Source organism: Pseudophryne corroboree (assembly GCF_028390025.1).
Source record: "Pseudophryne corroboree isolate aPseCor3 chromosome 3 unlocalized genomic scaffold, aPseCor3.hap2 SUPER_3_unloc_15, whole genome shotgun sequence".
Lineage (NCBI taxonomy): Eukaryota > Metazoa > Chordata > Amphibia > Anura > Myobatrachidae > Pseudophryne > Pseudophryne corroboree.
Genome location: NW_026967503.1, coordinates 1,533,527 through 1,560,124, shown reverse-complemented (window position 1 = coordinate 1,560,124; position 26,598 = coordinate 1,533,527). Strand labels below are relative to the sequence as shown.

At 46.0% G+C, this 26,598-nt stretch overlaps 1 protein-coding gene across 1 annotated transcript in view; it reads left to right on the top strand.

Moving 5' to 3' along the window:
• The window catches only part of LOC134983451 (zinc finger protein 572-like), a 35,811-nt gene extending 12,720 nt beyond the window's left edge, over window positions 1-23,091 (top strand). Inside the window, exon 3 of the mRNA XM_063949130.1 lies at window positions 22,399-23,091. Within this exon, the coding sequence (XP_063805200.1) occupies window positions 22,399-23,003 (605 nt within the window). The 3' untranslated portion in view covers window positions 23,004-23,091. The remainder of the gene's footprint in view (window positions 1-22,398) is intronic.
• The last annotated feature ends 3,507 nt before the right edge of the window (window positions 23,092-26,598 follow it).

The window sequence follows — 26,598 nt, the reverse complement described above, 5'->3', positions numbered from 1 at the left end:
ATGACAAGGCAAATGGTAATGATGCAGCTTGGAAGCTGAGAGTCTATGGCAAAGTATATGACTGAGTAAAGCAAATACGGAAACCAGAACAGTTTAAAACGTGGAGCCAGCAGAGGTGGAAATAATGGTAGCAAACCTGGTAGCAAATGCAGGAGACTTGATGTTAATGTCCACTGTACTGTTGGAAATACACAGGCAGCATGCAGGCTGAATCACAGGTGAGATGACGGGATGCACCTGGAGAGAGAGTCTCTACTGCTGAGAGCTGGAGCACACTGTAGATGTGGAAGGTGTGAAGCCAGAAAGGTATTGCTGTAATGCTGGTGCTTGTAGTTCCACGGAGGTAACAGAGGAACAGGAGAATATCCAGGAACACGGAGACACAGGGGAGTATCCAGGAACACGGAGGAACAGGAGAATATCCAGGAACACGGAGGAACAGGAGAGCAGATCCAGACACATGGGTCGCAGGAGTGACACAAAGTTCAGGACAATCACTGACTCACCCTGCAGCTCCTGATATACCCCCTGACCGGCAGGCATTGGTTGGAGTGAGACAAGGAGGTGCGGACAAGCTCCGGATTGGCTGCCGAACTTACACTGGAGGATACTGTCATGGCGGCGCCCATGCCGCGGCCCGGCAGGAACGCGGCGTGCTCACACGCCTGCTGACATCAGGAGCGCTCCCAGGCCTGAGACGACATCCAACGACAGGGTGACGGATGACAGTGACATGCAGTGACCCCGGACAGAGTCCGCACCGACGGACAGATGTAACTGAGGTGAGTCGATTCCTGACAAGTAGTAGGGAAAGTAATGGAAAAACTATTAAAAGAAATAGTTGTGGAATATATTAAATCAAACAACTTACAGGATCCAAAACAGCATGGACTTACTGGTGGGAGATCATGCCAAACAAATCTTATTGACTTTTTTGACTCTGTGATGAAAATAATAGATCAAGGGGGAGCTGTAGATGTAGCATATCTAGACTTTAGTAAGGCATTTGACACTGTCCCACATCGCAGACTGCTAAATAAACTTGAAAGTGTGGAGGTGGATTATAAAATAGCTAAATGGATAAGAACCTGGTTGCAGGATAGGAAACAGACCGTTGTAGTGAATGGAGTGCAATCTATGGAGGATGTTACCAGTGGAGTACCCCAGGGATCTGTACTTGGTCCAGTTCTCTTTAATATCTTTGTTGGTGACATTACAGATGGTATTGAAGGAAAGGTATGCCTTTTTGCAGATGATACAAAGATATGCAACAGGGTAGACACACCGGGAGGGGTAAAACAAATGATTGATGACCTAGGTAGGCTTGAGAAATGGTCAAAAATGTGGCAACTACAGTTTAATGCTAAAAAATGCAAAATCATGCACTTGGGTCTCAAAAACCCAAAGGCTAAATATAGTATCAAGGGTACTATACTGGAAACTACTGAGGAGGAAAGGGATCTAGGAGTCACTATTTTAAGTGACTTGAAGCCAGGAAAGCAATGTAACAAGGCAATGAGAAAGGCAAGTCAGATGCTTCATTGCATAGGGAGAGGAATCAGTATCAGGAAAAAAGAAGTGATAATGCCACTGTATAGGTCATTGGTGTGTCCCCATCTGGAATACTGTGTCCAGTTCTGGAGACCATATCTCCAGAAAGATATAAATACATTAGAGAGTGTACAAAGAGGGGCAACGAAAATGGTGCATGGCCTACATCACAAAACTTACCCGGAAAGGCTGAAAGATCTTGATAATGTCAAATATTACCATTAAACATAAAGCTATATACAATCACCTTGGAGCCGTAATGGCCGCCAGACCACGCTATTTGCGTACAAAGACTTTGCACGTAGTATGCAAGTAGCGTACACACGCTGCGCTGGGTGTACAGAATACACACAGGGGGCGCACACACGGTTGATGACCTTTAAACCTTGTTATGTTAAACACACTGTAAGGATATGCTTAAACTCTAACCCCTAATAATAAAGTACTGCAGTGATGTAACGCTGGGAAACCTTAACAATGTGTATGCTGTTTGAGCAATTGAGACGCTCAGAGAGCCCCTTGCAGAAATGTGAACGCAACACCAGTTAGTTTAAAAACCGTGGAAATGAGTATATTTAAAAGATAAAACAATACAATTTATACGCTACAAACTAACATCAAAATCTAACACAATAACAGAGAATAAGATGAGCAATAGCGAACAATCGCAAACAAGAGTGAACAGATGGAGACAAATGGCAAACAGAATGGATAACAAAATAGCTACAGAGAAATATACATACGTGGGGATGATTTGCAAGCGCGTCCTGGATCCAGCCCTCAGCATTCAATGAGAAGGCCTTTCAGAGAGAGTCTTGTGTGTCAAAGCCTTCTGCAAGCTATATTTATTCACTAGCTCAAGACATAATACAATAGACACTGTGTGCTCCTCTCCCATTAGCTAGGGGGTGGGACACGTCCTGCACCAGGGACCATTGGCCAGTTCAAGAAGTGGGCGATGGCTAGGATTTGGGATGTGGAGTTCCCGCCCCATAATCAGTTCAAACCCATCACATTAAATATAAATCTGGTATTATTAATATCTTAAAAAGGTAAGTTTTAACAATGTTCTTATTCCCACCAGATTAATGTTCACGTGACTCTGAACAATATGATCCCACAAATTATATTACTATCTATCTACAAGATACTCATATATCCACATATTCATATATACATATATATGTATATTTCTCTGACGTCCTAGTGGATGCTGGGAACTCCGTAAGGACCATGGGGAATAGCGGCTCCGCAGGAGACTGGGCACAACTAAAGAAAGCTTTAGGACTACCTGGTGTACTCTGGCTCCTCCCTTTATGACCCTCCTCCAGACCTCAGTTAGAATCTTGTGCCCGGCTGAGCTGGATGCACACTAGGAGGCTCTCCTGAGCTCCTAGAAAAAGAAAGTATATTTTAGGTTTTTTATTTTCAGTGCGATCTGCTGGCAACAGACTCACTGCTACGAGGGACTAAGGGGAGAAGAAGCGAACCTACCTGCTTGCAGCTAGCTTGGGCTTCTTAGGCTACTGGACACCATTAGATCCAGAGGGATCGAACACAGGGCCCGACCTCGATCGTCCAGTCCCGGAGCCGCACCGCCGTCCCCCTTACAGAGCGAGAAGCAAGAAGATGGTCCTGAAAATCGGCGGCAGAAGACTTCGGTCTTCAACAAGGTAACGCACAGCACTGCAGCTGTGCGCCATTGCTCCTCATGCACACCTCACACTCCGGTCACTGATGGGTGCAGGGCGTTGGGGGGGGGGCGCCCTGAGCAGCAATATTACCACCTTGGCTGGCATAAAAATCACAATATATAGTCCTAGAGGCTATATATGTGAAAAATACCCCTGCAAGAGTTCCAGAAAAAAGCGGGAGAAGTCAGCCGAAAAAGGGGCGGGGCTATCTCCCTCAGCACACTGGCACCATTTTCTCTTCACAGTGCAGCTGGAAGACAGCTCCCCAGGCTCTCCCCTGTAGTTTTCAGGCTCAAAGGGTTAAAAAGAGAGGGGGGCACTAAATTTAGGCGCAAAATTGTGTATTATAGCAGCTATAAGGGTAAAATCACTGTGGGTAATGTGAATCCCTGTATTATATAGCGCTCTGGTGTGTGCTGGCATACTCTCTCTCTGTCTCTCCAAAGGACTTTGTCGGGTCCTGTCCTCAGTCAGAGCATTCCCTGTGTGTGTGTGCGGTGTGTCGGTACGACTGTGTCGACATGTTTGATGAGGATGTTATGATTCCAGCTCTCTGGTCTGAGGAGATCTTATTGCGAGGACCGGAGCACCGGAATGTAATGCTGGGGAAGGGAGCGGGAATGGAAAATAGCCCTTGGCGCCCTAACTCCGTTGTCTCACCCGTGCTGTCAGAAATCCCCTGCGAGACTGTTTGAGCACATGGCAGCCGCGTTTGAAGGGCGTATTACGTCTGCCCAACTCCGATGCCCCCCCAGGTCTTAATGAGAGACAAAGGGAAATCCGAGACAGGGTGATAACAAGGGGCCCTCTGACTAAACAACCAGGCCAGGGGCTACAAGCTAACTTAAAACTAGAATATGTGCGGAAAAACCGCCAGGGAAAAGGACAACCAAAATATCCACTTGTCCACTTCTCCTACCTGGCACCGCCGAGTTCCAGAGAGGATTTGTGGAAGCGGAACACTCCGCAAATGCTCCAAAAACAGAATATATAAAGATAAAGCGGCTGAGCCGCAACACACGGCAGAGCCGCAACTCACGAAACATCACACGATTTTCAAAGGTGATCAGTCAGGACTACAGGAGACCAAACGACTTCCTGGGATGAGATGACAACTCCCGAATACAGGACTTCTGAGGACAGGAATGACCGGATACAGCAGGACTGGAACAGACTCTCAGCAAAGCAAAGCAGCATGCAGGAAGCTATTACCGGCGTCTGTGAGAAGCCCTGGGAAGGTACTTAACAGGGAGTCCTCCAATCAGTTGTTCAGAGCCTGATTGGTATAAATGCTGTGCAGCTGCCTTGCTGCACGGGCAGAAACAAGTGTGTGTGCGTGTGTAATTAGATCCTGCAACGGGGAACGCGGTCCGCCCGTGGCGTCCCCGTTGCTAGGGTCCGTGCGGCTCAGCGCGCCCGGCGTCTAGCGTTGCTAGGGAGCCGGCAGCTAAACGTGCACGGCGTCCCTAGTTGCTAGGCGCCGGGCCGCGCGGACATTGCGGACCCCGGCGCCTAACAGAGGAAGGTTACGTGGAGGCGGAGCAGATGCCGATAAATGTGATGTCGCCCCCTGTGGGGCCGACACCAGGGTGGATGGATAGGTGGAAGGTATTAACCGACAGGGTCAACTCCTTACATAAAAGGCTGGATGACGTAACAGCTGTGGGACAGCCGGCTTCTCTGCCCGCGCCTGCCCATGCGTCTCAAAGGCCATCAGGGGCTCAAAAACGCCCGCTACCTCAGATGGCAGACACAGATGTCGACACGGAGTCTGACTCCAGTGTCGACGAGGTTGAGACATATACACAATCCACTAAGAACATCCGTTGCATGATCTCGGCAATGAAAAATGTGTTACACATTTCTGACATTAACCCAAGTACCACAAAAAAGGGGTTTTATGTTTGGGGAGAAAAAGCAGCCAGTGTTTTGTTCCCCCAGATGAGTGAATGAAGTGTTAAGAAGCGTGGGTTCCCCCGATAAGAGACTGGTAATTTCTAATAAGTTACTGATGGCGTACCCTTTCCCGCCAGAGGATAGGTCACGTTGGGAGATATCCCCTAGGGTGGATAAGGCGCTCACACGTTTGTCAAAAAAGGTGGCACTGCCGTCTTAGGAACGGCCACTTTGAAGGAGCCTGCTGATAAAAAGCAGGGGCTATCCTGAAGTCTGTATATACACACTCAGGTACTATACTGAGACCTGCAATTGCCTCAGCATGGATAGTGCTGCTGCAGCGTGGTCTGTTACCCTGTCAGACAGGGATACTATTTTGCTAACCATAGAGCATATTAAAGACGTCATCTTATATATGAGGGATGCACAGAGGGATATTTGCCGGCTGGCATCCAGAATTAATGCAAGGTCCATTCTGCCAGGAGGGTATTAGAAACCCGGCAGTGGACAGGTGATGCTGCCTTTAAAAGGCACATGGAGATTCTGCCTTATAAGGGTGAGGAATTGTTTGGGGATGGTCTCTGGGACCTCGTATCCGCAGCAACAGCTGGGAAGAAAAAAATTTACCTCAGGTTTCCTCACAGCCTAAGAAAGCACCGTATTATCAGGTACAGTCCTTTCAGCTTCAGAAAAGCAAGCGGGCCAAAGGCGCTTCCTTTCTGCACAGAGACAAGGGAAGAGGGAAAAAGCTGCACCAGACAGCCAGTTCCCAGGATCAAAAATCTTCCCCCGCATGGCGCTGGGACTCCACAGGTGGAGCCAGGTGCGGTGGGGGCGCGTCTCGGGAACTTCAGGGACCAGTGGGCTCGCTCACAGGTGGATTCCTGGGTTCTGCAAGTAGTATCACAGGAATACAAGCTGGAGTTCGAGGCGACTCCCTCTCGCCGTTACCTCAAATCAGCCTTGCCGGCTGCCCTCGGAGAAAGGGGAGGTAGTACTGATGGCAATTCACAAGCTGTACTTCCAGCAGGTGATAATCAAGGTAACACTCCTTCAACAAGGTCGGGGTTATTGTTCCACAATGTTGTGGTACCGACACCAGACAGTTCGGTGAGACCCATTCTAAAAATGAAATCCTTGAACACTTATATACGAAGGTTCAAGTTCAAAATGGAATCGCTCAGGGCGGTTATTGCAAGCCTGGACGAAGGGGTTACATGGTATCACTGGACATCAAGGATGCTTACCTGCATGTCCCCATTTACCCTCCGCACCAGGAGTACCTCAGATTTGTGGTACAGGACTGTCATTACCAATTCCAGACGTTGCCGTTTGGTCTGTCCACGGCACCGAGGGTATTTACCAAGGTAATGGCCGAAATGATGATACTCCTTCGAAAAAAGGGAGTAATAATTATCCCGTACTTGGACGATCTCCTTATAAAGGCGAGGTCCAGGGAACAGTTGATGGTCGGAGTAGCACTATCTCGGGAAGGGCTACAACAGCACGGCTGGATTCTGAATATTCCAAAGTCGCAGCTGGTTCCTACGACACGTCTACTGTTCCTGGGGATGGTTCTGGACACAGAACAGGAAAAAGTGTTTCTCCCGGAGGAGAAGGCCGAGGAGTTGTCATCTCTAGTCAGAGACCTCCTAAAACAAATACAGGTGTTGGTGCATCAATGCACGCGAGTCCTGGGAAAGATGGTAGCTTCTTACTAAGAAATTCCGTTAGGCAGGTTCCATGCAAGGATCTTCCAGTGGGATCTGTTGGACAAGTGGTCCGGATTGCATCTTCAGATGCATCAGCTGATAACCCTGTCTCCTAGGGCCAGGGTGTCGCTGTGGTGGTGGCTGCAGAGTGCTCATCTTCTAGAGGGCCGCAGATTCGGCTTACAGGACTGGGTCCTGGTGACCACGGATGCCAGCCTTTGAGGCTGGGGGGCAGTCACACAGGGAAGAAACTTCCAAGGTCTATGGTCGAGTCAGGAGACTTCCCTACACATAAATATTCTGGAACTAAGGGCTATTTACAATGCCCTAAGTCAGGCAAGACCCCTGCTTCAACACCAGCCGGTGCTGATCCAGTCAGACAACATCACGGCGGTCGCCCATGTAAACCAACAGGGCGGCACAAGAAGCAGGATGGCGATGGCAGAAGCCACAAGGATTTTCCGATGGGCGGAATATCATGTGTTAGCGCTGTCAGCAGTGTTCATTCCCGGAGCGACCTCCACCCGGGAGAGTGGGGACTTCATCCAGAAGTCTTCGAAATGATTGTACACCATTGGGATAGGCCACAGGTGGACATGATGGCGTCCCGCCTCAACAAAAAGCTAAAAAGATATTGCGCCAGGTCAAGGGACCCTCAGGCGATAGCTGTGGACGCTCTGGTGACACCGTGGGTGTACCAGTCGGTGTATGTGTTCCCTCCTCTGCCTCTCAGACCCAAGGTACTGAGAATAATAGGAAGGAGAGGAGTAAGAACTATACTCGTGGTTCCGGATTGGCCAAGAAGAGCTTGGCACCCAGAACTTCAAGAAATGATTTCAGAGGACCCATGGCCTCTGCCGCTCAGACAGGACCTGCTGCTGCAGGGGCCCTGTCTGTTACAAGACTTACCGCGGCTGCATTTGACGGCATGGCGGTTGAACACCGGATCCTAAAGGAAAAAGACATTCCGGGGGAAGTCATTCCTACGCTGATTAAGGCTAGGAAAGATGTGACCGCAAAACATTATCACCGCATATGGCGAAAATATGTTGCTTGGTGTGAGGCCAGGAAGGCCCCAACAGAGAAATTTCAATTGGGTTGATTTCTGCACTTCCTACAGTCAGGAGTGACTATGGGCCTAAAATTGGGTTCCATAAAGGTCCAGATTTCGGCTCTGTACATTTTCTTCCAAAAAGAACTGGCTTCACTGCCTGAAGTTCAGACTTTTGTTAAGGGAAGGCTGCATATCCAGCCCCCGTTTGTGCCTCCAGCGGCACCGTGGGATCTCAACGTGGTGTTGGATTTCCTGAAAGTCACATTGGTTTGAGCCACTTAAATCCGTAGAGCTAAAATACCTCACGTAGAAAGTGGTCATGCTGTTGACCTTGGCGTCGGCCAGACGTGTATCAGAATTGGCAGTTTTGTCATGCAAAAGCCCTATTCTGATTTTTCATATGGATAGGGCGGAATTGAGGACTCTTCCCAATTCCTTCCTAAGGTGCTATCAACTTTTCATGTGAACCAACCTATTGGTGTGCCTGCGGCTACTCGGGACTTGGAGGATTCCAAGTTGCTGGACGTAGTCAGGGCCCTGAAAATATATGTTTCCAGGACGGCTGGAGTCAGGAAAACTGACTCGCTATTTATCCTGTATGCACCCAACAAGCTGGGTGCTCCTGCTTCTAAACAGACTATTGCTCGCTGGATCTGTAGCACGATTCAACTTGCACATTCTGCGGCTGGACTGCCGCATCCTAAATCTGTAAAAGCCCATTCCACAAGGAAAGGGGCTCTTCTTGGGCGGCTGCCCGAGGGGTCTCGGCTTTACAACTTTGCCGAGCTGCTACTTGGTCGGGTTCAAACACTTTTGCAAGAGTCTACAAGTTTGATACCCTGGCAGAAGAGGACCTTGAGTGCTCATTTGGTGCTGCAGAGTCATCCGCACTCTCCCGCCCGTTTGGGAGCTTTGGTATAAACCCCATGGTCCTTACAGAGTTCCCAGCATCCACTACGGACTGCGAGAAATAGATTTACCGGTGAGTAAAATCTTATTATATATATACACACTCTTGCTATTACGATCTGTTAGGAATTATATATTCACTTATACATACATATATATATATATATATATATATATATATATATATAATGTACATGAATGAATACCTCTATTTCCATGGGTGGGTTCTGGACTAGAGATGCCAGTTATTCTAAATTCCTATCTGGATTGTTGTGGTTCGCTATTGTTTCGGATCTTCCAAACAAACTCTGTCTCTGGGCTTTGTTTATCCTTGTTTAGGTCTCTTTCAGTTGAGACAATGGCAACTCAGCACTCATTATTCTGGAGAGAAACCTGGCCCTATTCATGAACAAAGGTGTAAGCCCTCTTCATAGAATCTCAAAGCTTAGTGTAAATAAGGCCATTGTATCTCAGTCTGTGGGAAATTTATGTGTGAATTCCATTCTCATCCTTTCTCCATTCGTAATATATTTTAAATACAATTTATTTTCTACTACTGTGCATAACTATGCGCAGGAACATGCAAATCTTTCCTATCATAGGAATATTACCCTTAAAATACCCTACAGCTGGATACTAAACACGACCTTCCAACCTTTATCTGACCCTTCCTATCATGCAAAGAGGAATCAGGAACAGGTTTAAACTAAACATACTTGCTGACATTGTCTAGGGGAATATTAACTATAATATACGTTATTTGGGTTAAATATGTTACGATCGAGTCGCACGCTACAAGCTCGCAAACTCTGCCGTATTTACACATCCCATGCGCACGAGACGCTGGAGCGTCCCTTACGCAAGCTGCGGGGATGTGTTCGCACGGGGGACCAGGCGACGAGCAGCGTGCGCACGCATTAGGGGTTAATACAAGGCATACACATCATGATATTTTTCCGACTTTGACAATCTTAACATGTATAGTTTGGAGGAGAGAAGGGAAAGGGGGGACATGATAGACACTTTCAAATATATCAAGGGTCTTAACAAAGTTCAGGAGGGAAACATTCTTCAAAGGAAGAGAAGTATTAGAACTCGAGGACATGCACTGAGACTGGAGGGGGGGCGGTTCAGGGGAATTTAAGGAAAAATTACTTCATAGAAAGGGTAGTGGATAAGTGGAATAGCCTCCCATCAGAGGTGGTAGAGGCTAAGACTGTAGAGCAATTTAAACATGCTTGGGATAGACATGAATATCCTTACAAAGAATTAAGGTTCAAAAAGGGTTAAGATTGCATAAAGGATTAAAAAAAGGGGCAGACTAGATGGGCCAAGTGGTTCTTATCTGCCGTCAGATTCTATGTTTCTATGTTAACTTGCTGAGGCACAATCCTACCTCCGCCAGTATAAAAATGTACCTCATAAAATCTGAGGAGAAACACGCAAATGAAGAGTGGAGCTTCCTCCTCAGTCAGCCAGCACACTGCTCAGTGCCATTTTCTCTCTTCCAGACTGCAGAGAAGAACGCTGGTCCTCCTCCACTGCTGAACAAGTATCAGGGTGCAAAACGGGGGGAGGGGGGCCACAGTGAATTTGGTGCTATATAATTGTGTGATTAACATTATAAAAGCGCTGCATGTCAGTGGGCATTTTGTGTTCACAGACATTGTGTTACTGGCGTTAAGTTGTGAACTGGCAAATCCTATCTGTGTCCCTCTGACAGATTTTACTGTGGGTCTGTCCCCTATAAGTCCCGGAGTGTCTGGTGTGGTTGTGCACGTGTGTGACATGTCTGTGGCAGGGAACTCTTCCTCTGTGGGAGACATGTTAGGGACACAGAGGTGTAATATGACACCAAGAGCCTGACTGGGTAAAAGGTTACATGATAGTGTGAATCATATCAGTAATAGGTTGGACTGAATTTCATACAGAAAATAATCTGTTGAAGATGTGATTTTTAATAGTTCTGACTTTCATCCACAGGGACCCCTCTGGGTCACATACAAATTTGCACAAGTAATACAAACTGATACCGACATGGACTCTGATTCTTGTGTTGACACTAGTGATTCCAGGGGAATAGGTCCTAAGTTAGCAAAAAAGCATTGAAAACATTTTTTAGCTATAAAGGAGGTGTTAGAAGTTACGAAGCCCCTTCTTTTACCACAAGGAGAGGGTTTACTTTAGTAAAGAAGTAATATAATTTTCCCTCCATCTCAGGAGCTGAACAGTCTCTTGGAGGGAGTCTGATTTAACCTGAAAAGAAATTTCAGGTTCCCAAAAGGAATTCAGGCAGCTTACCTTTTTCCAAAAGGTGGGAGTCACCCCGCATTTTAGACAGGGCCCTATTATAAAAGAGAAAAGGTGTTTCTCCCTGCGCCAGGAATGGCTTCACTTAAGGAGCCGACAGGCACAAGTGAGTGAGGTGATCTATTGATGTGGCCAATGGGACACTACTCAGGCCTACCATTGTCTGTGCGTGGGTGAGTAGTGCTATTGAGAAGTGGTCAGAAAACTTGTCATTAAACATTGACACAATAGATGGAGACGAGATACTCCTAACGTTAGGTCATATCAAAGATGCTGCTGCATACGTACTAGAAACCATGAAATATATTGGTCTCTTGGGATCAATGGCAGTATTGGCTCGGAGGGCGTTGTGGATTCGTCAGTGGAATGCTGATGCAGATTCCAAAAGAAATCTGGAGGCTCTCCCGTATAAAGGTGAGGCCTTGTTGGGTGATGCGCTGGATGCGTTAGACTCGCCGGCTACCGCAGGTAAGTCAACATTCTTGCCTTATGCTCCTACACTGGCAAAAAAGAAACATCTCTCTCACATGCTGTCCTTTCGGCCCAACAAATACAAAAAGGCCAAAGGTTCCCCCTTTTTATGCAGGTAGAGGAATGGGAAAAGGAAAGAAATCCGTAGCGTCTCCCGGATCGCAGGAGCAGAAGTCCACCCCTGCTTCTTCCAAATCTGCAGCATGACGCAGGGGCTCCCTTGCAGGAGTCCGCTCAGGTGGGAGCATGTCTGAAACTTTTCAGTTAAATCTGGATTCAATCTGGCCTGGACCCATGGGTCTTACAAATAGTGTCCCATGGGTACAAACTAGAGTTTCAAGACGTCCCCCATGCCGATTTTTCAAATCGACCTTGCCAGCTTCTATTCCAGAAAGAGAGGCAGTAACAACGGCAATTCAAAAATGATATCAGGATCAGGTCATTGTCCTGGTACCCTTTTCACAGCAAGGAGAAGATTTTTATCTTCGTAGTTCCGAAGCCGGACGGCTCGGTCAGACCGATTTTAAACCTGAAAAATCTGAATCTCTACCTGAAAAGGTTCAAGTTCAAAATCGAATCCCTGAGGGTAGTGATTTCCAGTCTGGAGGAGGGGGACTTCATGGTGTCAGTAGACATAAAGGATGCTTACTTGCATGTTCCCATTTATCCTCCGCACCAAGCTTATCTGAGATTCGCAGTACAGGATTGCCATTAGCAGTTCCAGACGTTGCCGTTCGGACTCTCCAAGGCACGAGGGTATTCACCAAGGTGATGGCGGAGATGATAGTCCTCCTTCGTCAAAAAGGAGTCAATTTAATTCCTTATCTGGACGAACTCCTGATAAAAGCGAGATCCAGGGAACAGTTGGTGCAGAACATCGCACTCTCCCTGTCAATACTCCAACAACACAGTTGGATCATGAATTTTCCAAAGTCGCAGTTGAAACCGACCACAAGATTGTCCTTTTTAAGGATGCTTCTGGACACAGAAGTACGGAGAGTATTTCTTCCAGTGGAAAAGGCTTTGGAAATCCAGAAAATGGTCAAACAAATATTGAAACCAACAAGCGTGTCGATCCATCAATGCATTCGGTTGTTGGGGAAAATGGTAGCGGCCTACGAGGCCATACAGTTTGGCCGATTTCATGCCAGAGTATTCCAGTGGGACCTGTTGGACAAGTGGTCCGGATCCCACCTACACATGCACCAGAATAATCCTGTCCCCCAAAGCCAGGATTTCGCTCCTGTGGTGGCTACATAGTTCTCACCTACTAGAGGGATGCAGGTTTGGGATTCACGACTGGGTCCTAATAACCACGGATGCAAGTCTCCGAGGCTGTGGAGCTGTCACACAGGGGGAAAGCTTCCAAGGAAAATGGTCAAGTCAGGAAGCCTGCCTTCACATAAACGTTCTGGAATTGAGAGCCATTTACAACGGCCTTCTACAAGTGGTACATCTTCAAGATCATCCCATGTAGATCCAGTCAGACAATGTTAAAGCAGTCACGTACATAAACAGGCAAGACGGAATGAAAAGCAGCGCGGCAATGCAGAGGTGACAAGGATTCTCCTCTGGGCAGAAAGACATGTAAGAGCTCTGTCAGCAATTTTCATTCCGGGAGTGGGCAACTGGTAAGCAGACTTCCTCAGCAGACACGATCTCCATCCAGGAGAGTGGGACCTCCACCAAGAAGTCTTCGCAGAGGTGACAAGTCTTTGGGGAGTTCCTCAAGTAGACATGATGGCATCTCGTCTAAACAATAAATATTGTTCTAGGTCGAGAGACCCTCAAGAAATAGCAGTGGATGCACTGGTGACCCAGTGGGTGTTTCAGTCCGTATATGTTTTCCCTCCATTTCCACCAATTCCAAAAGTTCTAAAAATAATAAGAACAAGAGTTCGAGCAATCTTCATTACCCCAGACTGGCCAAGGAGGTCTTGGTATCCAGATCTTCAGGAGTTGCTCATAGAAGATCCTCGGGCTCTTCCGCCTCGCGAGGACCTGCTGCAGCAGGGGCCATGTGTGTATCAATACTTACTGCATCTACGTTTGACGGCATGGCTGTTGAGCGCTGGATCCTAGCCCGAAAGGCTATTCCCAAGGAAGTCATCCCCACTCTTATTCAGGCCAGGAAAGGAGTAACGTCTAAACATTACCACCGTATTTGGAGAAAATATGTGTCTTGGTGTGAATCCAAGAAAGCTCCTACGGAAGAGTTTGAGTTGGGATGTTTTCTCCATTTTCTGCAGGCTGGTGTGGATGCAGGCCTTAGATTGAGGTCAATCAAGGTCCAGATTTCGGCCTTATCAGTTTTCTTTCAAAAACAATTGGCCTCCTTTCCACAAGTTCAGACCTTTGTGAAAGGGGTTCTGCACATCCAGAATCTATTTGTGCCTCCAGTGGCACCATGGGACCTTAATGTGGTGTTGCAGTTCCTTCACTCGGATTGGTTTGAACCTCTGCAGGAGATAGAGTTGAAGTTTATCACTAGGAAAGTGGTGGTGCTTTTGGCCTTGGCATCCGCACGGCGGGAGTCGAAGTTGGGGGCTTTGTCTCACAAGAGCCCTTACCTGATCTTCCATGAAGATAGGGCAGAGTTGAGAACTCGCCAACAATTTCTTCTAAAGGGGGTTTCATCTTTCCACATAAACCAACCTATTGTGTTGCCAGTGGCTACCAGTCTCTAGATGTGGTTAGAGCTTTGAAGATTTATGTTGCAAGAACAGCTCAGATATGGAAAACAGAGGCTCTGTTTGCCCCGTATGCTCCCAACAAGATTGGGTGTCCTGCTTCTAAGCAGACTATTGCGTGCTGGATCAGAGGTATGATTCATCACGCTCACTCCACGGCAGGATTGCCGATACCGAATTCGGTGAAGGCCCATTCTACTAGGAAAGTGGGCTCATCCTGGGCTGCTGCCCGAGGTGTCTCTGCTTTACAACTTTGCTGAGCAGCTACTTCGTCAGGGTCAAACACATTTGCTAAATTTTATAAGTTTAACACTTGGCCGATGAGGACCTCAAGTTTGGTCACTCTACCGCCCGTACTGGAGCTTTGGTATAAACCCATGGTACTGAAGTGGACCCCAGCATCCTCTAGGACGTATGAGCAAATAGGATTTTAATACCTACCGGTAAATCCTTTTCTTCTAGTCCTTAGAGGATGCTGGGCACCCGACCTGGTGCGTACTTTACCTGCAGTTTGTTCTTTATAGTTACACAAGTTGTGTTTCATTTGTTTTCAGCATGTTGCTGTAAATGGTCCATGCCTGTTGGCGTGTGTCATGTTGAATGCCATGTTGTGCTGCATGGTTGAGGTGTGAGCTGGTATTAATCTCACCATTAGTATAAAAGTTAATCATTTCCTCTAAATGTCTGTCTCCCTGGGCACAGTTCCTATAACTGAGGTCTGGAGGAGGGACATAGAGGGAGGAGCCAGTTCACACCCTTGAAAAGTCTTAAAGTGCCCATGGCTCCTGCAGAACCATCTATACCCCATGGTACTGAAGTGGACCCCCAGTATCCTCTGTGGACTAGGAGAAAAGGATTTACCGGTAGGTATTAAAATCCTATTTATTCTGATATTATTTCACTAAGACCCGTCTTCTAAATCAATGACTTTATCACGAATAGAGACCATGGGGTTAATTCCAAGTTGATCGCAGCAGGAAATGTTTTAGCAGTTGGGCAAAACCATGTGCACTGCAGGGAGGCAGATATAACATTTGCAGAGAGAGTTATATGCAGTAATACGAAGCACAGGCCGGGCGCCCAGCATCCTCTACGGACTACGAGAAAAGGATTTACCGGTAGGTAATTAAAATCCTATTTTCTCTTACGTCCTAGAGGATGCTGGGATCCATTTAGTACCATGGGGATGAACCAAAGCTCCCAGTACAGGAGGGAGAGTGCTGAGGTTCCTGCAGAACTGATTGACCAAACTTGAGGTCCTCAGAGGCCAAAGTATCGAACTTGTAAAACTTAGCAAATGTGTTCGAACCTGACCAAGTAGCTGATTGGCAAAGCTGAATATCTGAGACACCCCATTCAGCTGCCCAGTAAGAACCCACTCTACGGGTAGTGTGGGCATAAACAGATTTGGAATTGGCAATCCTGCCGTGGAATAAGCATGCTGGATAGAAAGCCTGATCCAGTGTGAAATTGCTTAGAAGCAGGACACCCAATCTTGTAGGGATCATAAAGGACAAATAGTGCGTCCGACTTCCTGTGACGAGTAGTTCTCTTCACATAGATTTTCAAAGCCCGCACGACATCCAAGGACTTTGAGGTAATTGAGGTGTCAGTAGCCACTGGCACTACAATAGGTTGGTTGATATGAAAAGCCGACACAACCTTAGGGAGAAATTGCTGATGCGTTCTGAGCTCAGCTCTATCCTCATGGAAAATCAAGTAGGGGCTCTTGTGCGACAATGCCCCCCATTCTGACACACATCTGGCAGAAGCCAAGGCCAACAACGTGACCGCCTCCCAAGTAACAAACTTTACGTCCACCTCCTGTAAAGGTTCGAACCAATCCGATTGCAGGAACTGCAGCACCACATTAAGATCCCAAGGTGCCATAGGAGGCACAAAGGGTGGTTGGATGTGCAGAACTCCTTTGAAGAAAGTCTGAACCACAGGGATAGCAGCCAATTGTTTCTGGAAGAAAATAGGCCGAAATCTGGACCTTGATGGAGCCCAAGCTTAGGCCAACATCCACACCTGCTTGCAGAAAGAGGAGAAAATGTCCCAGTTGAAACTCCACCGTAGGAAACTTCTAGGATTCACACCAAGACACATACTTTTTCCAAATCCGATGGTAATGCTTAGACTTTACCCCTTCCTAGCTTGGATCAGAGTAGGAATAACCCTATGCAGAATGCCCTTCCGAACTAAGATCTGGAGTTTAACCTCCATGCCGTCGAACGTAGCCGTGGTAAGTCTTGATAGGTGAATGACCCCTGCAGTAGAATGTCCTCGCGAAGAGGAAGAGGCCTCGGATCCTCCAGCAGTAAAGCCAGAAGATGTGCGTACCAAGCCAGCCTTGGCAAGTCCGGAGCAGTGAGGATCGCCGGAACTCTTGATCTTTTTATTAGTTTGAGAATCCTTGGGATGAGTGGAAGTGGAGGGAACACATACATTGACTGGAACACCCACGGAGTCACCAGGGCGTCCACCGCCACTGCCTGTGGGTCTCGTGACCTGGAACAGTTCCTCCGAAGCTTCTTGTTGAGCTGAGAGGCCATCAGGTCTGAGGTACACATCGGCGTGTTACCTCTGCGAATACCTCTGGGTGGAAGCCATATTCTCCTGGATGGAGATCATGTCTGCTGAGGAAGTCCGCTTCCCGGTTGTCTACTCCCGGAATGAAGATCGCCGCCAGCGTGTGTCTTTCTACCTCTGACATTGCAGCCCTGCTCTTCGTTCCACCCTGTCAGTTTATGTAGGACACCACTGTTAGATTGTCCAACTGAACCTGAATGGCTCGGTCTTGCAGAAGATGAGCCGCTTGTAGAAGGTCATTGTATATGGCCCTTAGTTCCAGAATGTTTATTGGGTGGACAGATTCCCGGCTTGACCACTTTCCTTGGAAGTCTTTTGGGTGACTGCTCCCCAACCTTTGAGGCTTGTATCCGTGGTTTGAAGAATCCAATTCTGAATCCCGAACCTGCGGCCCTCGGGCAGGTGAGAAGTTTGCAGCCACCAGAGTAGTGAAATTCTAGCTTTCGGCAACAGGCGTATCCGCTGGTGCATGTGAAGATGCGATCCCGACCACATGTCCAAGAGATCCAGCTGGAAGTACCATGCATGGAATCTTCCATATTGTAGGCTACCATCTTCCCCAGAAGGCGAATGCACCGACGATCCGATACCCGGGGAGGTTTCAAGACATCCCGTACCATTGATTGGATCACCAACGCTTTCTCCACTGGTAGAAACACCCTCTGCACTTCCGTGTCGAGTATCGTCCCCAGGAAGGTCAGTCTCCTTGTCGGCTCCAAATGTGACTTTGGAAGGTTCAGGATCCACCCATGATCTCAGAGTAGTTGAGTTGAGAGCGCAATACTCTGCAACAGCTTCTCCTTGGAAGATGCCTTTATCAGCAGATCATCCAGATATGGAATTATGTTCACTCCCTGTTTGCGTAGGAAGAGCATCATCTCTGCCATAACCTTGGTGAACACCCTCAGAGCTGTGGAGAGGCCAAATGGCAACGTCTGGAACTGATAGTGACAGTCCTGTAGTGCAAACCGTAGATAGGCCTGGTGAGGCGGCCAGATCGGAATATGAAGGTACGCATCCTTGATATCTAGGGATTAAAGAAGAAAAAAACGAAAACTGCTTCTACAGCGCCTCAATTGCAGGAGGCTAATAATCAAATTGTCCTGATACGTGCGCGGCTGAAAAACACTATGTGGGTGTTTGGTTAGAGAATATAGAAACAGAAAAAATCAGCTGTGCAAAGTATCAGGGAAAAAAACAGTACAATTTTAGGAGAGCCGATGTATGTATATAAATTGATTTATTAATGAAAAAGCATAAAATAGCAGTAAAATAGCATCTTTTACTGCTATTTTATGCTTTTTCATTAATAAATCAATTTATATACATACATCGGCTCTCCTAAAATTGTACTGTTTTTTTCCCTGATACTTTGCGCAGCTGATTTTTTTCTGTTTTGATATCTAGGGATACTAGGAAATCCCCCTCCTCCAGACCTGAGATCACCGCTCTCAGAGACTCCATCTTGAATTGGAAAACCCTCAAGTAGGAGTTCAACGACTTCAGGTTCAATATAGGCCTTACCGAACCATCTGGTTTCAGTACCACAAACAGGTTTGAGTAATAACCCTTGGTTTTTGGGTGAGGTGGAACTGAAACAATGACATTTGTTCGTACCAATTTTTGAATGGCTTCCTGTAGGATAGCACTTTCTGTCAGCGTCGCTGGTAAGCCTGATTTGAAGAATCTGTGAGGTGGGAGTTCCTGAAACTCCAGTCTGTCCCCCTGGGTAACAATATCCGTCACCCAGGGGTCTAGGCATGATGACGCCCAGACGTGACTGAAATCTTTTAGTCTCGCTGCCACCTGTCTGATCTCCAGGCTGAGAGGTCCACCATCATGCTCAATATTTGAAGGAAGCAGAACCTAGTTTCTGTTCCTGGGAACCTGTTGGTGCAGGTTTTTTAGATCTTTCCCGACCTTCTCTAAAGAAGGTGGGAGGGTTTTTGGATTTTTTACATTTTGTGGCTTGAAAGGACTGCAGTGTAGGTGTAGGATAAGATTTCCTAGCTGAGGCTGCTGCGGAGGGAAGAAATGTCGACTTACCCGCGGTCGCCGTGGAAATCCACGCATCCAATGCGTTCCCAAATAGTGCCTGACCTGGTTCTCCATACTTTTCTTGGATTCTTCATCCACAGTCCATTGGCGTAGCCAGAGTCCTCTGCGTGCCGAGAGAGCCATGGAAGTGGCCCTTGCATTAAGCAGGCCAATGTCCTTCATTGCCTCCACCATCTAACCTGCAGAATCCTGTATGTGACATAAAAACAAGTCAATGTCACTCCTATCCATAGTATCTAAGTCCTCTAGTAAGGTACAAAACAATAGATATGGAAGTGCGCAGCCAATAGCAGCAGGTAAGAGGAAGGTCAATTCCTCAAATAAAAACTAAACAGTAAGAGAGAATATATACCAGCGCTGGCTGAACAAATTAATAAAAAGATGGTTTGCTTCATGTAAAATTAAAAACAATTTATTAACACATTTTATGTAAAACAGTTAAAAGAAACAAATTCCTATTACCACTAGGTGGCGATGTAAATTGAGAATGTCTTATCTGGATCAACTGATTAGATACATTTGTGACTCTCATGTATTGGCAATCAATGTCCATTCCTTAAGGCTAGGACAGCCTCCCAATATGCATTCACTGTATTAGGTAAATAGTTACCAGATCCACATGACAATGGGCATCAGCATTAGGATATGTCCATTTAAAGCTGTAGAAGTGGATCAATCCGGTTTGATGAAATGTCCAGTGATGGGAGAAAAAGTTCAATAAGTGCCGGAGGATGACAAAAATCTTGCAGGCCAATTCAGAGAGTGGAATCCAGATATGGAATGAGCTCAACGCATTTCACTGGTATAATCCAGCTTCCTCAGGAGCATAAATCCCATGGGTGTTGGGTACTCTATTTATACCCTTCTTAATGATTCAATAAGCACCACCCGTTGTACAGTGAGTCCTGGCAAAGAATGGGCCAACCTGAAGATTGTCACTGGCCAGCTCTTGCGCTGATGCACATAAAAGGGGAGGGAGACGTCACTGGGGATTCAATTTACATCGCCACCTAGTGGTAATAGGAATTTTTTTCTTTTAACTGTTTTACATAAAATGTGTTAATAAATTGTTTTTAATTTTACATGAAGGTGCCTGACCACTTTACTATGGCTTTAGTGATCCACGCACAAGCAATAGTGGGCCTTAAAGCCACGCCTGTAGAGTGTATAGTGATTTGAGCGTAGTCTCAATCTTGCGATCAGCCATCTCCTTTAAGGCGGTTGAACCAGGAACAGGTAAAACCATCTTTTTAGACAGCCTAGATACAGAAGCGTCTACTATAGGTGGGTTTTCCCACTTCTTCCTATTCTCTTCAGGGAAAGGGAAAGCAATGAGAATTCTTCTAGGGATCTGGAATTTTTTCTCTGGGTTTTCTCAAGATTTTTCAAACAAGGAGTTTAACTCCTTAGAAGCAGGGAAGGTAAGCGAGGACTTCTTATTTACTGTAAAATAAGATTCCTCTACTTGTGCCGGAACCTTCTCAGAAATATACAAAACATCCCTAATGACTTCAATCATTAGCTGCACCCCTTTAGCAAGGGATGCATCCCCCCCCCCTGAATATCCCCATCACCTTCCCCTGTATCAGAGTCGGTATCAGTGTCGGCTTGCATTATCTGGGCAAGTGTACTTTTTTGGGGTATGTAGGTGGGGTTTTAGATGAAGTAGTGGGAGCTGAATACTTCATACCCACAACAGATTGTTTCAATACCTGCGTCTCTTTCTCAGTATGTGACATCCTTGTTGAAATCTGGGATATCATTCCCCTTAAAGAATCCACCCATGGGGGTTTGGATTCAGAATGCCGAGACAGCACATTGCAGTCCTGAGTACATGGAATAGACTCCTCAGGAGAAGATACACACTCTGCAGCACAGGACACAGAGTCCTTAGACTTGGTAATGTGGATATACACACTCACACTCACACACACACACACACACACAGGAAAATGTCAGACACAGTTTCCCCCAGAGTACCTTCAGAGAGTCACAGAGTATAAGGAGCCAGCCACACAGCGCCCCTGTAGGCAGTTATTATGATAAAAGCCTGACGCTGACTGACTGACCTAAATAGGGAGGGCAGCGCTCCCTGTCAGTGTCCTAGTTCCTATGATCTGCAGGGAGAAAATGGCGCTGGTGAGTGCTGGATCCGCTCTGAGAGGAAGCCCCGTCCCTTGTAATGGCGCGGCTTCCCGCAGTAATTGTTTATACTGGCCTGAGGATTTTAGTGATAACAGGAGGATTAGCCCCTGTTAGCTGTGTGACCAGTGTAGGGTTTATCCGCACTGGCTCAGGACGCCCTTCAAAGCGCCTACACTGTGTGTTGCTGAGCCTTCCTGGAGCACAGCATGTCAGAGCTGCGCTTCCACCCTTGTGCCGCCATACCCGCTGGCGACCCGCTAACCGGGATGCCAGCGCTGTACTCACCACTTTTCTTTCTTCTAGCTTTATTAGCTGGTGGCGCCCGTGCTACGGGAGCAAGCAGTCGCCTCGTAGGCTTGTGATCAGCAACCTCAGGAGCTCAGTGTCCTGTCAGCGGAGTAGAGAACCATTAACTCTTCAGGAAGTTGGTTCCTACCCCCCCACCCCCTCTCCCTAAGTCCCATGAAGCAGGGAGGCTGTTGCCAGCAGCCTTCCTGTAACCTAACTAACTCTAGAAAATAAACAACTCCTAGGAGCTCCCCTAGCTGTGACCGCCTCCTCCGGGCACATTTTCTAAACTGAGTCTGATAGGAGGGGCATAGAGGGAGGGACCAGTCCACACTATTAAACTCTTAAAGTGCCAGTGTCTCCCAAAGGACCCGTCTATACCCCATGGTACTAAATGGACCCCAGCATCCTCTAGGACGTAAGAGAAAGTAGATTATAACCTAGCAGATGATGATGATGATTACAGGGTATAATGTGGTGTATTGCATGTAAAGTACCTTGTTCCACACCTACTCTGCTGTAGGAATATACCTTTATATAAGTAACACATGTACAGGCTTACCAGCGTATGAGCACACATAAAGGAATGCTACCTTACCAATGCTTCCAGGAGTAACGTTAGGAGACATTTCTCTGATCCATCAGCTCATATGACTGATGTTATTGTTCATCTAGAATCTCCAATTCATACGATATGTTCCCCATCCATTGTTTTACATTGGTGCTGACATAGGACTTGGCGAGTGACTACATCTCCATTTATACTTCATGGTTAGTTACCAGTACAAGAGAGAGATATATCTAAGTCTTATTATAATATTACATTTGTTATTGTGAGTGTTCTCAGGAGGGTGGACACAATGATAATCTGAGACATAATATTATAAAGCCTTCATTAAAAGTTATGTTTTATTATACACACACATTTACAATTAAGTGTCCCAGAGAGTCGTCTTCTCCTATTGTTTACAAGATTAATATTGTTACAGAAAATGTCACATTTCCATAATGTATTTTATTTCCAGCAGATGGACACACAAGCAGAAATATCTCAGAAGGACATCTAATGTTATCCCCGGATTGTGACATAAAAGATAATGACAGCAGACAGGATTCTCCAGGAGATAATCCCATTACCCCAATTATACATCCAGCTCTATCAGCTGATCCCTCTGATCCTGGGAAATGTTCTCCTGATCACTCTGATATTGGTGCATCTGTTCCAGCTCTGAGAGTAGATACAGTGTTTCCCTGTTCTATAGATGCCAAATGTTTTACACAGAACACAAAGCCTATTAACCCACACACAGGTAAGGCAGGTGAAATGCCACTGATATGTTCTGAGTGTGGGAAATGTTTTACACAGAAATCACAACTTGTTAGACATCAGAGAAGTCACACAGGTGAGAAGGGATTTCCATGTTCTGAGTGTGGGAAATGTTTTGCACACAAATCAGATCTTGTTAGACATAACAGAAGTCACACAGGTGAGAAGCCATTTTCTTGCTCTGAGTGTGGAAAATATTTTGCACACAAATCACATCTTGTTATACATAACAGAAGACACACAGGTGAGAAGCCATTTTCTTGCTCAGTGTGGGAAATGTTTTGCACTGAAATCAGATCTTGTTAGACATCACAGAAGTCACACAGGTGAGAAGCCATTTCCATGTTCTGAGTGTGGGAAATGTTTTACACAGAAATCACAACTTGTTACACATCACAGAAGTCACACAGGTGAAAAGGCATTTCCATGTTCTGAGTGTGGGAAATGTTTTGCACACAAATCAGATCTTGTTATACATCACAGAAGTCACACAGGTGAGAAGCTGTTTTCTTGCTCTGAGTGTGGGAAATGTTGTGTAAGTAAATCACATCTTGTTATACATCAGAGAAGTCACACAGGTGAGAAGCTGTTTTCTTGCTCTGAGTGCAGGAAATGTTTTGCACATAAATCACATCTTGTTAGACATCAGCGAACTCACACAGGTGAGAAGCCATTTCTATATTCTGAGAAATAAATCAGCTCTTGTTACACACAATAGACATCACTCAGGTGAGGAACCATTTTAATCTTCTGGAGTATAGTTATCATTGCCATGCGTTGTTCTTCAAGGTTCTTATCCTATCTCCTATGCTTTTTGCAATGTACATGTTACCACTGAGTGAAATAATCAGATGTCATGTCCTCATCTACCACTGCTATGCAGATGACTTGTCTTTTGCTCCGGGTACTGAGAACCAAGTACCAATCCTAAATGGTTGTCTAGCTGAGCTATAGGTATGGGTGATGCCAGTTGGCTGTGACAGTCCTGGCGAAATAGGTCCTTAAGATAGAAGCTAGAGTTACAAAATGCTGATCCTGTATGGAATCTTGGTGTCCTGAAAGGTGGAGTGACACTTAGACATCAGGTATCTGCCACAATCAGATCCTCATCTGAGGAACATAGCCAGACTCCATCACTTATTTCCCTCAGAAGATCTACCTACAGTCATACATGTACTTGTATCATCATGCATAGACTACTGCAATGTCCTCTACCTGGGTCTCCCAGCAAAAGAATTGCACTGGTTGTAGCTTGTGCAGAATGCAGCAGCCAGGCTGTTACCTAACCAGCCCTTTCCTGCCACATAACACCCATTCTCTGCTCCCTTCACCGGCTGCCTGTAAGATGGTGACTATTACATAATCTTACTGACTCTCCCAGTCCTACATGACCAGGGTCCATGGTACCAGAAGCAGCTTCTGCCTCCTTACTGCCCTGCTTTCTTCCATCTGCATAGGGGTTAATCAGAGATGAACACAGATGTGACATCACGTAGCCCCCCGGAAAATGGTCCCGGCCCACCCGCATTTACCCCTCAGGGATGCGACCACAATGTGTGTCTGCGCGGCCGCTACGCACGTGTATATTGCCACCACCAGCAAACTGCTGCGGGCCGCTATTGCGGCTGGATCTGAATGACCCCCATAGGGTTTTGGCTCTCCTGATCTGTTTTACTTACCTGCAATACTATAATGTAACTTGAATTGTTTCTGTGCTTTAAGGATATTTTATCCATGTTGTGCAGAGTAAAGTATTTTTTAAGTTTAAAATATAGAGAAAAATCTGTGTATTAAAGATATGAAATAAAGTTGTTTAAAAACAAAAGATTTCCGTTGAGTCTTTTTATGTGTCTGTGTATTATCTTATTTCCAGATAATTGTCGCTATGGTGACAGAAACAATTTCCTGTTAATGTGTCACTTGTATTGTTACTTTTGTGTCCAGCGGGTGGGCTCGGAAATGTTATCCTTTTCCTCGCTGCCCCAGTTGCTGGAGAAAATGAAGGAGGAGCTGTTGACGGGTCACGTTCCGCTTGAGCTGACAATTTTCTCACCAGCAGGTCTTTCCACCTCTGCAGACTTGTGTCCGGAAAGAGAGATACAACGTAGGCTTTACACCTAGGATCGAGCACGGTGGGAAAAGGTAGTGCTCTGATTTCAACAGATTGACCACCCTTGAATCCTGGCAAAGCGAATGAAGGGCTCCATCATATATGAACCAACCGATAGAGGGAATAATCCGAAAGTGTTAATACCAAAGATTAGCTAATCTGGTTGGAGGCGCGCCATTAAGCAAATTGCAATGAGTGGCTAGTGGGTTTAGAAAAAAATGCTTGTGGGCTTATATCTAAAGAAGCCTTAATGTGTGGCACACTCTTTTTCTTTATGTTTCATGAATAAATTAAAACATAACTTTTATTTTTTTATTTAAGATCGATTTTTCAATAGGCATGACATAAGGCAATTGATTGTCAGCCTGGAAAGACAAAAAATGAATGAAAGATATAAAATAATTTATATACCAGCACTACCTATGTATGGGTATATGGGTAGTGCAATAATTGATATAAGCAAGTGAAATATAAAAGGAATTTAAACACAGGTTTTGTTTATAAAATTTATGAGATCCTTTCACAACGGGATTGTGATCTCAGAGAAAAACTTACAGCTGCGCCCTGCAGAGCATTACTACTGCATACAACCTCAGTGCTCCCTGCAGAGCTTTACTACTACATACAACCTAAGTGCTCCCTGCAGAGCGTAACTACTGCATACAACCTAAGTGCTCCCTGCAGAGCGTCACTACTGCATACAGCCTAAGTGCTCCCTGCAGAGCATTACTACTGCATACAATCTAAGTGCTCCCTGCAGAGCGTTACTACTGCATACAACCTAAGTGGCCTTTTCTGGTAACCACTATGTCTTACAATGACCACTTTGTTACTACCCGTAGCATATCACACGTTAAGACAGTGTTACTACCTATAATGTGTAACAGTGGGATCGTTCTCAAAGGCACAAAGAAACATATATGTTAAATGTTTCACTTGCTTATATCAATTATTGCTCTACCCGTATACCCATACATAGGTAGTGCTGGTATATAAATTATTTTATATATTTCCTTAAGTTTTTGTCTTTCCTGGCTGACAATCAATTGCCTTATGTCATGCCTATTGAAAAATCTATCTTAAATAAAAATAATAAAAGTTATGTTTTCATTTATTCATGGAACATAAACAAAAAAGAGTGCGCCACACATTAAGGCTTCTTTAGATATAAACCCTCCATCTACAAGTCCCACATACTTTGCGGAATCGCTCTGTCTTAGCTCCTCATTCAATTTCTTAAACTGCTTCTGCAAAATCCTGATGAGGGGAATGACCTGACTCAGGCTGGCAGTGTCTGAACTGACTTCACGTGTGGCATGTTTGAAGGGTTGGAGAACCTTGCACAAGACGGAAATCATTCTCCATTGCGCTTGAGTCGGGTGTATTCCCCCTCCTTTGCCTATATCGTAGCCAGATGTATAGGCTTGAATGGCCTTTTGCTGCTCTTCCATCCTCTGAAGCATATAGAGTGTTGAATTCCACCTCATTACTACCTCTTGCTTCAGGTGATGGCAGGTCAGGTTCAGGAGTGTTTGCTGGCGCTCCAGTCTTCGGCACATTGTGGCTATATGCCAAAAGTGGCCCATAAATTTTTTGGCCCACCGACAGCATCGCCTACACGCCCCTGTCATTTTTCAAAATAATTCTGTACCACCAAATGAATTGTATGTGCAAAACATGGGACGTGCTGGAATTTGCCCAGATGTAATGCACGCACAATATTGGTGGCATTGTCCGATATCACAAATACCTAGGAGAGTCTAAGTGGGGTAAGCCATTGTGCGATGATGT